Consider the following 15,732-nt stretch of genomic DNA (forward strand, 5'->3'; position numbering starts at 1 on the left):
TAGATATAGATCAGATGTAATTATAGATAAAGATCAGATGTAATTATAGATATAGATCAGATGTGATTATAGATAAAGATCAGATGTAATTATAGATATAGATCAGATGTAATTATAGATATAGATCAGATGTAATTATAGATATAGATCGGATGTGATTATAGATCAGATGTGATAATAGATTAGATGTAACGGTCAGATGAGATGTAATATGTGATTATAGATCAGATGTAATAACAGATCAGATATGATAATAGATCAGACTGAATATTAATAGATGAGATGTCATTATAGATCAGGTGTGATTACAGATACAGATCCGATGAGATAACAGATCAGATGTTATAATAGATCAGATGTGATTATAGATCAAATATGATTATAGATCAGATACGATAATAGATCAGATGTGATAGTAGATCAGATGCGATTATAGATTAGATGTAGCGGTCAGATGAGATGTGATAATATGTGATTATAGATCAGATGTGATAATAGATCAGACTGTTTATTAATAGGTCATGTGAAAATAGATGAGATGTGATAACAGATCAGACACACTCACAGGTGGTCTCGCTGCCTCTCAGAGCTTCACTGGCTGCATTGCTGTAGATGGCGAACACAGTGATCTGATACTCTGTCAGAGAGTTCAGATACTGCAACTCCACAGAGTTCTCATTACCGTTCACCACCACCTGCACAACGCACACCACATTAACATCCACGCATGCACACCGGTGTCTTTTACTAGTTCTCCTAAACTAATAATCACAGAAGTAGATTGAACGCATCACATCATCAGGCCTTATCCATTACTGAGGCCAGCTATGATGTGCTCAAAAGTGACACAGTCACTACATTACTGAAGATCGTAAGTATTAACACACACACCTCCTCGGGTCTGGATTCACTGGATGAATAATACACCACCCTGTACTTCTCCACCGGCCCTGCAGCGTGGGTCCATGACACACGGAAGCTCCTTGCCGTCACCCCAGAGGTCACAAGGTTACTGGGAGCATCCAGTGGCCTTGTGGAATACAGGTCTGTCTCACCTGAAAACACACAGAGAAACTTCACAACATCTAAGCAGGATGGCATAAAAACTTAAATGCAACCTGATGTTAAACATTCAAGTTTTAGTTTTGTTAAAGGCTTCTCAATGGTCACTCTAACAGTGAGGACACCACAACTCAAGATGCTGCCATTAGAGCGTGAGACTCAATCAGTCCGGAGCAGAGATGCCACAAAACTCCCAAAAACCCACCGCTGATCTCTTTGCTGAGTACAGAGACACGCTCGCAGACTGTCCTGGTGAGTCCCTCCACGATGGAGCTCATCACGCTAAAATCAGCTACATTATACACGTGTGTTTCCTCCGGTGGGGAGGCGATGGCTCTCAGCTCGTTCACATCAGCGTTCTTCACTCCTGCAGATTCACACAGTCAGAAAACTATTCACCAAAGCATTTACAAGACCGTATTTAAGTGAGAGTTGGTTCTGTTCTGGTACCGATAGCAAAGAGCTCAATCCCAGCGTCTCTGAGTCTCTGAGCAGGAGAAAGAACATCGTCCTGAGATTTCCCATCCGTGATCAGAATCCCAATTTTAGGAACATCAGGCCTGGATCCAGATTCAGGTTTAAAGCTGTTCTCCAAAATATACGTCAGAGCAAGACCTGGAAAAACACACACAAGTACGAGCAGATGCACTACAGCGACAATGAAGCCATTTAAGTCATGAAGTCTCTGTGTGTGTGTGTGTGTGTGTGTGTGTGCATATACGAGTGAGGGCGTGTGTATGAGTGTGAGGTTGTATAAGTGTGTGTATAAGTGTGAATTTGTGTAATTTTTTTGTGTGTGCATGTATGAGTGAGTTTGTGTTAGTGTAATTAATTATAGGTTAAAATGCAACTAAATCCACCAGCAGGTGGTGGCAAGTGACTGATTTTATCACTGAATCATTCATTCATTTGATTCGTTTGAACGGTTGATTCATTCATGAATGGGTAATCATGAATCACTGTCTCACTAGATTCCTTCAGAAATGCACTTTCATTCATAAATGAAACGTGTTTGCTTTTAGAGATGCACAGCGGCTGAGCTGATACTTGATTTGAAACTAGTTCTGTTTATGAAATAAAGTAAATTCAGGCAGTAGTGTTATAGTCAGACAATGTAATTCACTTAGTATTAACTTCTTGATTTTTGTATTATTATTGTTTATTATTAACTGTTGTATTAAATCGGTATCACATTGCAAACTCCCTTACTAATATCATCACAATCTGTGGGCGCACAGAAAAAGGTCTGTACGACAGCGCACGAGTGAGTTTTCTTTTACTTTAAATAAGCAAGACTCAAAAGCACATGCAAATAATACATTCCATCATCTGTCATCACGTTATAAGTGCGGAACCTGAGGGAACGACTAGAATTAATACACACAATCCCGTGCCAAAATTCAAGGTTTGCTCTGTGTTCTCTGCTCATTACCCGACTGTGATCGATGAGAGCAGTGTCACTACGTTGTCACTGAGAAGCTGCAGGCGTGGCGGGAATGATTCTTTTGTGTGAGTGTGTGTATGAGCACGAGTTTGTGTGAGTTTGTGTGTGTGTGTATGAACCTGTGAGTGTGTTTCCTCCTTTATAAGGCAGATTCTTCACAGCGCCAATCACGGCCTCTTTAGTGCTGTGAGTGTTCAGATGCCACTCGATCCGTGGATCCCCGCTGTACTGCGCCAAACCTGAACACACACATTATTAACACACTCAACACATAGCACAAACACACAAGAAAAAAAGAAACAAACGAGACTACAGACGCACCAACACGTGTGTGTTCAGATCCGACCGCGAAGGCCCTGACGAGACTTTCCAGAAACATCCGCACCAAACGGAAATTAATCCGGCCGATGCTCCATGATCCGTCCACCAGAATCACTATATCAGCGATGGCTGGAGTTCTGCACGTGAAGACGTCCACTAAAGAGACAGACGGAACAAACACTGGATGAAATGGCAGCAGCAGATCGACCACACACAAACCTACTTCCCTTACAGGAAGACAGAAGGGCTGCAGTCCGAACACTCATTAGAATGAATGACACAAACGCTCAGAGTGCTCATGAATGTCTTTATTTCAGTTTTGGATTGTCAGATGCTGCTTCTACAACACTAATGCGTCTGATTCCCTCATGACGAGCCTGAGCCGCCGCTGAACCGGTTGAAAGACGCTCTCGCCTGCACAGAAAACATTACAATCAAGAGCAGGAGAGCAGTATTAAACACAGGAGAGAAGAGCATATAGATCTGCGTGCAGAACTGAGCGTAGCGTGACATCACGTATGCGTTCTGCTGCTCCTGCTGTAACATGCTCAGCTTAAACTCTTTGCGTTTGTCTTTCACTCCCAGATGCCTGGATTTGCTTTTACCCATAATGCTGTGCTCTGTCAAGTCTATACACATTAGGAACGTGTCCTTTTCAGAAATCTGTCACAGCCTTGTGCTGTGTGTGAAATGAACATCAAGCTGTTTGCACAAACGAGCAAAAGAGCACAAACACACATTCTGCTACGTCACTTGAGAAGAGACCATTTACAGACTGAAGGTCAAAGGTTAGGTTCAGGCAGGGGTCACACCAAGAAGAATGATAACAACAATAACTATATCAGCGCTCACAGAAGCAAACGATAGCGTTCTGTTTTATTGTATGCGCTGCAGATTTGTCGTCTGCAGCTTTAAATGCTCAAGTTCTTTAAAGTAGGATGGATTCTGATTGGCTGCCAATGTGTTTATTGTTCATCAACTGTGAAAAATCACTGATTAAAACATGGTTAAAGGACATTCCCAGTCTTATCTAGCGAAACGATCGGCCATTTTCATAAAAATAATACAATTTATATACTTTTTAATGTCAAACGCTCATCTTGTCTTTCTCTGTCTGGACTGTTTTTGTTGCGGTTCATGTCAGTTAGTGAATGTGGAAAAACTCCCATCTCATGTTCTCCCTCAACTTCAAAATCGTCCTATATCACTGTTTTACCTTTTTTGTTAAGGGTGTTTGATCTTCTTTGCATGTTCATTTTGTAAACACTGTGTCTGTTCTTCTGCAGTGATGTAGGATGATTCTGAAATGATTTTTGAAGTTGAGGGAGAAAATACGATTGGAGTTTTTCAAGATAGAGTTCATTATTAAAATAACCGATCGTTTCACTAGGTAAGACCCTTCTTCCTCGGCTGGGATCGTTTATAACCGCATTTGTGATCGTTTGAAGCTGCATTTAAACTACATTTTGGAAGTTCAAACTCGGGGCACCATATCAGTCCATTATATGGAGAAAAATCCTGAAATGTTTTCCTCAAAAAACATAATTTCTTTACAAGTGAAGAAAGAAAGACATGAACATCTTGGATGACAACGGAATGAATATTTCTGTTTTGTTAATGACTTCTTTACATTTAGTCAGTAATTAATGTAACTGACTATAACTGACTATATATACACATGTACAAATGATCAGGAACTAAATATAAGTTAATAATGATCAGATAACAGTCAATATCAGTTAAACATGTCACAAACAACATTAATAGTTTTTAATTCACAAATGTAAAAATTCAGTATGATTTAAATGTAGGCTGTGATTAATTTTTTCTTCATTGCATGATTTTTTTTTGTCTGTGAGATTTTGCAAATTTTGCATTTCTAGTTTCTAAATATGTTAATTTTCCCTTTACTTGTGCAAAACGAAGCACATTTAGTCAGTTTAGCAGTTTGCTGCTTTCGACTTCTCCTGTATACTTATATATGTCTATAAAAAGACGTATAATGCAGAAATACACTTTCATTGTGAATTTTCACTTAACCTTCAGTGTGAAGTGATTCAGATGGATGCATCACTCATTCTGAACAACTTCAAGACAAAAAATGAGCCGAAAGGTTCAGTGTGAATCTGCCTTGAGGGTAAGAGAGGTCAATGTTAGGGTCGCCATAAGGGGTCAGTGTTAGGGTCAGTGTGGGGTCATTGTGGGGTCAGGTGAGGTGTAGTTCATAGCAAGTTCATTCCTTTACCTGACTTTTGAACTTGAAAATCAACATGAAATCAAAATGTGCCCTAGTTTCCTGAAAACATCCTGAATGATGATTTTTAGTGACATTATAATATTTCATCATAATATTTCATCGAAATATAATTACTTGCTCTTCCTCTGACACATCTTTTCTTTTTATCAATCTCTCTTTTTTAAAATGACCTGTCTAACCAATTAGCTGTAGGTAAAGTACATTTTTGGAGAGATATGTGAAAATCCTAAAATGTCAAGATGGGTTGCAAACAACGTGTCATGACGACTTTAATGCAGGGTTCATCCAAAGCCGCACAAACTAACAGTGTGTTTCTGTGTAAACCGTGCCATGATTATATGTGACCTAAAGCCGCGCTGAACGACAGCTAATAATCAACGAGAGCGAGAGAGAGAGAGAATGACTGCAGGATAGAGGGATACGCGGGCACACCTGCATGCCCATAAGGCACAGAGACAGAGAGATGAATAAAAGTATTCAGCTAGTGTAGACTTGCAGAGGGAATCTGTGCAAATACAGCAGGACAGAGGCGGAGACAGTCAATGAGAAAAGACACAGTCGCATCACTGTCAGCGTTTATGAGCCGCCGCCAGGCCGTGTGACTGTGACGCAGCCCTGGGCCATCTTTCAGATCTGACCGCTTCATCCGAATGTAATTTTGTGCCGCTATATTATTTAATCAAGGAGTCACAGTTTTGATTAAAACTATTAGCAAATGTCACAATAGCCAAGTTTGCATTAAGTTTTTTGCAATGTTTTGTTATCAACAATGTGGAAATGCATTAAAAAAAACGTTGCGAAATTTGCTGTCTCCAGTCTGTTTCCATCCAACTGTCTTTTTACTGATAAGATGGTGTGAGTGATGATGTCATGCCTAAAAAAACTGCATTTTTTTGGTGTTTCGCAAAAAAAGTTGCCTGTTTGAGCCTCTTCCATTCATATTCCATCTATTGCGCAAATTACATAGGCTATAAGCGTGTTCTTCATCCATTTGAAACAAAACTGCATTATATACGCTATTATTTAATTGTATAGGCCAACAAGTGTCATGAGGTTTTTTTTTTTTTGTACTTAGTTATGCCTATTAGACTGTATTGGAAACAGGAAATAGGAAAGCCATCTTTAACCATTAACAGACTAGATTATGTTAAATTACAATTAAATTTTGTGGCTGTGACCCAATTTTATACACGCAAAAATCAGCATAAACAACAGAACGTGAGGATTCACATCACATCACATCACATCACATCACATCACGCACCTGCAGAGCTTCTGCGAATGAAAAAACATAATAAAGCTATACATAAAAATAAATAGGCTTATATGTGAAATATATATTTTTCTAAATAATTAATAAATTAACAAAACAAAAAAAAAGTGCAACAAGTAGCAGCCTATATGCAGAATTTCGTTTCATTTTTGTGATGCACTCAAGAAACAAAATGAACACATTTTAACTTCCAGCGTACAAAAGAACATCAAATTAAGATATGTATATTTGAAAGGTAACTCGTCTTTTTCTTACCATATATAAAATAATTTACATACAGTTTAATAATATGAATATGACTGAATGCGCTTTCGAACTTCAGAAAAATGGTGCTTTAACATGAGCAACACCAGAACACGGACGCCGCCTATTTGCTTGTTAAGTCTGACGTCAAGCGTCACCTCTTCTGTGACTTCTATCAGACGCTCTATCAGACACGAGAAAACAACAAACGGTACTTATTATACACTCACAACGTGATACAATACTACCAAAAAATTCTAATCTTAGTCTTTAACTCCATATCGAAATCCCACATAGCCATACAATGAAAATATAAATATAAATACATAAAAATAAAAATTATTTGTGTTTGGGACGCTGTGAGCACGGAGACTGTAGTGTACGCCGTAAATTTGAAAACGTTTAGCTTAAATGTTTAATATGAATAAACATAAACGGCTGCTGAGACAGTATTCTGAAGTGAAAGTGGTAGTTAGGGAGTCGGGCTTGTAGGGATGGGACAATACATCGATTCGTGGATCGAGATCTTCCGAATGCATCGCCATTGTCTTTGGAATCGATTCTGAGCTTAGATTTTTACAGCAGATGGTGCTGTGATCTAGCTTTTCCACACTCCAATGCTCATGAAGAAGAGTGCTGAAGAGAACTTGTGCATTCGGCTGAGTCACGTCATTTCAGAATGCTTTAATGACGAGAGATTATTGTAAGCACAGCCCACTGTGAACACCCTTGTAATTTGCTTCAACCTTTTCAAATTGTATAAATGATTATTTTAGGTTCAAGTGCGTGTAAGGATTTGGAAACAAGCAGAGCACGACTGTTTCTAAAGCAAGCAGTGCCATCTGCTGTTCAAAACTAAGCTCAGAATCGATTTGAGAAAGAATCGCGATGTGTTCAGAAAATCTTGAATTGATGCTGAATCATTTCTTGATTTGCACTGCAACAATTTAATCGACCCAGCCCTACGGCTTGTAATCGAAAGGTTGCGGGTTCGAGTCCCAGGTCCGGCAGGGATTGAAGGTGCAGGGAGTGAATAACCAGCGCTCTCTCCACCCTCAATACCACGACTGAGGTGAGTCCCATGAGCAAGGCACCGAACCCTCAACTGCTCCCCGGGCGCTGCAGCGATAGCAATATGCCCACCGCTCCGGTTTGGAAACAGCGTTCGCTGGACACATTACGTCATCACTAAACAAGCCCATAGACTAACTCTGTCACATGACACCACATTTATCTGCGTTAAAGCCCCTTCTCTTGACAAAAAAAAAGAGCGTTTCTGAACAAATCCATATAGAATTTATGCGCTAAAGTTAAACGGGAAAAGATTGTGTCGACACATGAGAAATTTTATTCTAATGCTACGCTAACGCTAAGAGTTAACGTGAGCGCATGACGCACAGCCGTTGATCGGGTCACGTGTGTCGAGCTCTATGAAGGAGCGAAACACCGAATTTCTTTAACTCGAGTGCTGTGTTTATAAGACGCTGTTTCATGAACAAGGCGCTGCAAAAGACACAAGACGTGATGGAACGGTCAAACACATCCGTCAAGCAGACGTTTACATAGAAAAGTATGAAGTGAATTTTGCACCAATATTCATCAAACAATCCAGTGTTTTGCAATGAAACACAGTCTGCTTTACAAAACTCTATTTGAGAGAAAATGCAGTGGTATGGACAAATATATGTATTGTTTGTTACAACTGTGAAACTCAGGTGCCTTTTTATGAGGAAACTTGGCTTGATTTCCTCACAAATGAGACAGGAGAAACTGTACCTCTCCTTACTTTCGCTCGGATTGTATAATCACAGAATATTTGTTTTCAATTTAAATCGGTTTATTTAAAAGTAGACTTTTTTAAGCTTTTTATACACATACGTATCATGTATGTGAGGCACATATTCACTGAGTTTCAGGTTGTTTTATTCACGTGCCTGTGAAGAAAGTTCCCGGAGACAGAAACAGCGCACCCTGTTTGTTTTCTTTATTTTACAAAATCACATTTTTGTTATTATGACTATATACAAATAAAAGTAGACCCATTGCAGTTTCTAATGATGCCGTGCTCGTATCTGTATTTTAATTATTTTTGTGGTCATCAAGAAAACGTGACAAAACACACTGGCGTGGTCTTCAACCCCAAATATTATTTTTTAGTCATTGTTAAAATCATTCTGAAATACAGATAAACCACTGCTTATCAAAATGCTGAATTTAGCATTATATCAGCGTGAACTTGATCCTTCTCCCCAATTCACAAGACAAGAGTGACACCAGAAGAGAAATATTTATCATTTTGGATGGATTGGAAGTTGCTCAACTGCATTTGTGAAGAAATCAAGCCAAGTTTCCTCATAAAAAGGCAACTGAGTCTCACATATATTTGTCTATACCACTGCATTTTCTCCCAAATAGAGTTTTATATTTGCAAATCACTTTGCGTTTGTTTGAAGGTTGCATTTTCTCTTTGCAAATCAGACTGTGTTTATTTGCAAAATGCTAGATTTGTTTGATGAATATTGGCACAAAATTCACTCCATAGAAAAGCAATAGAAAAGCAGAAAGCGGTGCAGAACTACTACTGTATGTCTGGTATTTGATGTTTGATGATGCTGACAGACTGAATCTGCTGCTGTTCTCATTAAGGTTAATAATCGCAGCTGTCACACTGTCAGTCATGAGTACTTTGAATTAAACTGAACTGAAATTTACACATTTTGGCTCAGAAATATTTAGCATTTTATATTATTTCTGAACATTTACGACAATATTCACCTTCATGTTTCATGCTTCTTCACTGCAAAGATATTTAACAAGTGAATTTGTTTCACACATACAGCATGTTGAACTTGGAACAGAACTTCCTTTAACCAGAAGAAAGTAACTCTGAAGAATGTTACATGACTCAAGTTATAGTTCTGTTTTTAAGTTGATTAGTTAATTATTAAAAATTAAATTGAAATCTTGAATCACTTAAACATTCTGAAGAAACTGAGTTTTTATTTTATTGCAACGACTGACTCAGAGATCTTTTGAGAAGATTTACAGACGCTGTCTTCAGCAGGCGGCCCTATAATCACATTCATTATAAATCACACACACACAAACAAGCCGTCAATCTCCACGCTAATGTCACGTTTCCAGAGCCAAATCCCATGAGCCTCTGCGGTCGCTGTGTTTCAAACCGCCATTTAAATGGGACTTAAACTAAATATAGCAGAGTGCAGGCGCTTGCACAACCCTCTCTAGATAAAAAAAAGGTCAGTTTTTAGTGCTGCATGAGATTTTTCTTAGCATATAAATCATTTCCATTGATCATTCCAGCTCTTAACGCTGTGTAACAATCAGAAAACACACAAGCATGAAGAACCAAGAGGATGGAAACGTCTCAACAGCACCGCGTGCGTTAGTTGAGTTATTACTGCGTTCATCAGAGCAGCACTGATTAACATGAAACGATAAACATCCTGCAGATTCTCCAGACGGACGCTAACACACAGTCTGCGTTTCTGACGGTTTGAGGCTCTTTATGAGGTTAGTCTGTCAAGAAGGATCCAAATTAACCCTCGCTGAGAGCAAATGAGCTTCAGTGAGTAAATAAAACTTTATGAGTCACTTATGCTGATTTATGAGTTACTTGTCGACACATCCCATGATGGTTAAATCACACCGTAAGAAACTCAGACTAAAGAAATCAGAGATGAAGACCGACTCTATGTGAGCAAAGGCAAATAACACCACAGCGTTTCTGTTCTCAATAAAGCAGATGGATTTGAAGGATGGAAGCTTTTAAAGAAGATTTAATGAACATGTTAAATCTCTTAATGACATTCTGTATTGTTTCCATCTTTTTCACTAGAGTTTTATCATCACCCAGCTCTAATCTGATCAATGTGACTATAAGACATGAAGATATTTACACATTATAAACATTAACATCATGCTTTTCTGTAAAGCTGCTCTGAAAACCACGATATAAGAACATCAGACTCTATTTGAGAGCGACTGCATCACTTCAAAATCCAGCAGCCGCCGGTCTGTCACGAGGGGATATTACACAGGGTTTCTGCAATTTTATGAACAGAAATTTAAGATGGTTTAAAGAGCCAGCAAAGAAAATTAAAGGAATAAATTGAAGGGAATATAATCTGCCAAAATGTTCTCTAAATGTAAATGTCTAGGGAGCACAAAATGAGTTCACAAAACTGATCTCCATTACTTTTTAACTTATTTTACAAAAAATACCTTAACTAGAATATGGAAATAACTTTTACTGTACCTTCCACTGCAAAAATCATGTTCTTCCACAGTATTTTTGTCTTGCTTTGCAGAAAAATTTGAAGGAAAACTTAATTTGAAGGGAAAACACGCTTTTATTCTCTGCTGACAGATATTTGTTCTCACTTCACTTTGTTCATTTCATATTTTGCATTTCCAGTAAACGTATCTTGATTTAAGGATGTTTAGACATTTGAACTGGAAAGCAAGACAGAAATACAACTTTTTTGCATTTATGCCACATTTAAAGGTTCATGTAACCCTGGACTACTTTTTCTGAGATTTTAGGTGTTTGTGCTGCACATCATAGATGACAATGTTAGCATCCATTAATTTTAATTTTTGGAGAAAACTGGTTCATTTTGAGTGTTTTTGCGCTATTTTCATCCTCCGGGTTTAAAATTGACATTGTGTTGACGTCACAGTTTGTGACGTGGCAATGGACTACAGTACTTCGATGATGAGTTGGTGCCTCATAAATATTCATGAGGCTGCGTGTTCTTAACCTATGAGAAGATGTTTCGCCTAATTATTCACGACCGCACGTGTTTGTTGTTGTTTGCCTTGTAAGAGTTAGGCACAAACGCGATTCGTTCATAGAGTGAGTGTAATGCTCTACGCTGCAAAATAAGCCTTAAATGTTAATAGAGGTGCAACAGCACATTCATACAAATGTTTTCGATGTAGAGGGCAAATGGCTGTGCATTTATTTGTGTTGTTAAGCTCTTATAAAGCTTTATAAATCACTTGTGCTGTCATTGGATTAAAGCTGGATGAATAAATGCAAATGTAAAATCTCCCATTATGGAGCAGAGCACAAGCTGTTTACCAGCAGCAGATTAGTGAATATAATACTGTGTCCCTGTCTATGATGAATAAAGTCAAAACGTGAATGTTTTTCAACCGTTGCAATGGATGTCATGAAGTTCACTATATATATCACACAGATTGAAACACATGGGGACTGGCTGTAATTTACTGATCTGAGAGCAGCGGTTCAGTCGGATCTTCTGCTTTGGGTCTCCAGATGAAGCTCAGGTCTGATGTTTCACCTCACCTTCATTGATCTCATTGTCCTGCTGGGCGGCGCTGGTGTCCTGCTGATTGAGCGGAGCGCTGACGTCACTCACCTCTGACCCTGATCCTGAAACAGAAGCACAGCGCCAGTCAGAGGAGATAAAACACACGGCCCATATCTGTGTCTCATATGAAGTAGACAGACAGACAGACTAGAATAGCGTCTCACCGGTGTATCTGCCCAGCAGCGCTTTACTCTGCTCAGCTCCTCTGACGGCCGTGATCTTCACGCTGTATTCTTTACTGCGGTCAAACCCTTCGACGACGGCTTTGGGCTCAGATTTACTCACCAGCAGCTCACGCTCGTCTCCTGACGGACAAAACACGCCGAGATGTGAAACAGAATGAGATTCAGCCCAGTTTTCCATCTTTCTGGTCTACAGTAATGGTCTACGTTGAGTTATTTTTTTCTGTTGACTAAGTCCTGTTGACTTGCATTAGTTCAGAGATGCCGAAACCAGGGCCCGCGGGCCACAGTTGACCCTGATGACCTTTGATTGGCCCAACAAGCCATTTCACATGAGTGGAGGAAAAATCAAGCTGGTATTTCTAAATGGTATTTGTGTTTTAACAAATGTTGATTTTATTTGTGCATTGAAATGTAAAAAACAATATAGGTTAATTTTATTTAAAAAAAAAAAAATTAAAGTTATTTAAATTTCTGTTTCATTATTTTATTTAATACATTTTAATATAATATAATATAATTCGATGTAACGCTAAATTTACTTTGGTTCACAGCCCTCGATCAGCGCCAGCGCAAACCGTCTTGTAGTGTTAAAATAGCACTGTCAGGATTTACTGCACAGTGAAGAATTAGCACTAAAAAAAGGCACGGACACTTGCGCCTGACCATATTTAATATGTATTTGTAGGTGTTTCTCCTTTACATGCAAAATTTACAGGAGGACAGTATTAAAACAGGGTTCGTTCAGATGCTGTAAGATAAAATTCCAGGACTTTCAAGGATGTTTCAGCACTATTTTTTTCATTTTCAAGGACTTCAATCAGAAATCTCACTTATCAAACAATGTCTTCTATTTCAAATTCTAAAAAAAGAGAAATAGAAAAATTAAAATATACTAATAAAATGGCAAAACTAAAGTGAAGCACATGCAAAGTATTACTACACTTTTACTAAAGTACAACCACTGTTAATTTTCTTAAAGGATTTGTATTTGTGTGTACTTTCTTTCTTTTTTTTTATATATAACTGTACTGCATTAATGGTATGATGTTTTTTACATGTTTAAACATTTGCGAAATTCCTCTGAAATCCTGATCTGAATCAAATGATTTGCAATCCACGCTCAAATTGGGTATCACGAATCATTTCATTTGAATCATTCAATTCGCTAAATTATTCACAAACCCATTCCGATCTAAATCAAATGAGTTGATTTGTGATTTAATGTCCCAATCTGAAACAAATGATTCATGATACGCAATCCAACTGGAGCGCTTCAGAATAGTGAATCATTTTGATGCAGTGGTTTAACTGATTCTGAGTTTCTAAAAGCTGTTTCGCCCATCACTATGTGCTTTTTAAAATCATTAGAAGTGACGTCAAATTTAGAAAACAAATTGCTCTTTTAATTTGATCTGGTTTTTGCTAGCGAATCACTCAAAATGAATGATTAAAGTCACGAGTTTGAATCAATCGGAGCGGTTCCAGCGTAAATGACTCAATTGATTCGGTTCATCTGTTCCTCTTTTCACATCTTCAGGCATGTTTACATGATGCTGTCAGTACTACTGACTTAGCTCAATTGTTTTCTGACATTAACTGAAATAAACAAAAAAGGTATGTTTTTTAAATTGGAGTTTTGCATGCTTAAAATTGACAAAATTAATCACTTATTTCATAGCTGCATTGTCTTTCAATAATTCAAGCACTTTTCAAGTACCTTTTCAGAAATGTTGCTATTTTCAAGGGTTTTCCAGGCCTCAAATTTAAAAAAGTCAAATTTCAAGCACTTTAAGCATCTTGTCCGAACCCTGTTAAAATGAATCACGCAACGTGATTTACTAACATTTGCGCACATCAAATTATTGATATTTGTGCCACTATTTAACGCCCAAAAAAAGCATGTCTTAACGCAGGCTGTAATTTGTGCTGCTCCCGATAGATTGCGCTGGTCATTATGGAAATGATCTGGCTGCGTCTGTGCTCTTTAATGTCAGTAAATCACGCACACAATTTTCCCTCCCATCGGCAGTTTTATGGAATTGTGCTCTAACGCTAATTTGCCCTGTTTAAATCTGGCCCTAAAGTGTTTGGACACTTGTGCATTAGATTAGAAATTAAAAATACTGGAATTCCTCCAAAACCTTCATTTCTCTCGGCTTGAATGGCCTGGGAGTGAGTAAATAAGTGAGTGGCATGTTTTTCCTGAGGGTCCCATAAAGTCCTTCCAGATTCCCATTCCCAGCATTCTGTGCTGCCGTCCGACAACCACAAATCACAAAAGGCGGGAAAAGCGGAGATTCCTCACCTGAGTCAGTGCTGTACACGAGTCTATAGCTGTCAAACGCTCCCTTCGGCTCCTTCCAGGTTACGCCGAGCGTGTTGGAGCTCAGCTCTTTGAAACGCAGCCTCCTGGGCATCGGCACTGCGAACACAGCGGAAACAAGAGAACGCGTCCCTCAGAAAGACCATCTATTTATTAGGATGTAAAGCTGCTCTGTCGATGAACAAACTCAATCTAATCACAGCCAGCATCTGCAGAGCAAACGCGCCGTTACTCCAGATCAGCGTGGAGCAAAGGCCGTTTGTCCGACAGATAGCGGTTAATTAGATCTGAACACATTAAGGGTGTCATCATCTGTGTCTGAACGTCAAACAGATGGAACGAGAGGAAGCTGCGGACGTCACGCGTGTCCTAACCAAACCTGACGCGATAAAGCTCTAGCCATAAAGTAAATGTGAGTCTGTTTTAGGTCCCACGTCAACTTACATTTGAGAAATACTACAAACGGTTATCGTGGATCGACATAACCAAATATTAACATTGTGGAGTCGTCCAGTGCTGGTTAGATTACCAACTTTACAAACTTCTAAAACCAAAACACCAAAACACTTACTGTAATTATACTCACTGTAATTATGTAAATAATAGCACATGACTTTAAAATATAATATAATCTAATGACAAGTACTCAATTTTTGGATCTGATTACTAAATCTGGATGACATATAATCGGTTTCTACCAGCACTGGTGACGTCGCAAAGTAGTTTAGCGTCTAAAAGCTTGTCGGATCAGGCCTGGTTAGGACACGCGTTTTGACTAAACAAAGTCTTACTTTCTCCTCATGTCATGCAAGATTGGCTGCTCGGCTTTGTGGTGAGACGCATCGAGAAGAAAGCGCGATTTTTGGGAAACAGTCCAAACGAAGTGTCTATTTGTGAGGACGGGTGGAGGGCGTCCATGCACCGCAGTCACCCGTCAGACACATCTACACATGCTCCATCTCCCTCCAGCCAGTGCAGTGTCATTCCTCTCAACACTAAATGCAGTGCAGTATCCCACAAACCCGGGTTTGTGTCTCAGTTAGCAGGCAGGTTAACCTAACGCCGCACAGTTCTTTACAGACGTGTCTCTGTAAAGAGGCTGCGGTTTCTTCTTCAGAACGGATGCAACAGGCAGAAGATAAAACACTGTGTGAAGATCACCAACCTGAATGCAGGACGAGTGTGAAAACGCTCGCTCTCCTCTCAACGGCGGTAAAACGTCCCGGCTCGCGTCCGATCAAAGTGTGTGCGCGTTTGAAACTAA

The 15,732-nt window shown here is 39.0% G+C and overlaps 1 protein-coding gene across 3 annotated transcripts in view; it reads right to left on the reverse strand.

The window, feature by feature from the left end:
- The window catches only part of LOC127182137 (collagen alpha-1(XIV) chain), a 54,666-nt gene that overhangs the window by 36,927 nt on the left and 2,007 nt on the right, over positions 1–15,732 (reverse strand). For 2 of the 3 annotated variants that reach the window (XM_051137266.1, XM_051137265.1), the window contains exons 3-11: positions 14,451–14,567; positions 12,125–12,265; positions 11,936–12,022; positions 2,828–2,983; positions 2,626–2,745; positions 1,513–1,677; positions 1,268–1,429; positions 892–1,055; positions 566–695 (exon numbers count right to left, since the gene is read on the reverse strand). In XM_051137266.1, the coding sequence (XP_050993223.1) occupies positions 566–695; positions 892–1,055; positions 1,268–1,429; positions 1,513–1,677; positions 2,626–2,745; positions 2,828–2,983; positions 11,936–12,022; positions 12,125–12,265; positions 14,451–14,567 (1,242 nt within the window). The remainder of the gene's footprint in view (positions 1–565; positions 696–891; positions 1,056–1,267; positions 1,430–1,512; positions 1,678–2,625; positions 2,746–2,827; positions 2,984–11,935; positions 12,023–12,124; positions 12,266–14,450; positions 14,568–15,732) is intronic. The other variant, XM_051137267.1, reaches the window with a different exon arrangement.

Source organism: Labeo rohita, chromosome 19 (genome assembly GCF_022985175.1).
Source record: "Labeo rohita strain BAU-BD-2019 chromosome 19, IGBB_LRoh.1.0, whole genome shotgun sequence".
Classification (NCBI taxonomy): Eukaryota; Metazoa; Chordata; class Actinopteri; order Cypriniformes; family Cyprinidae; genus Labeo; species Labeo rohita.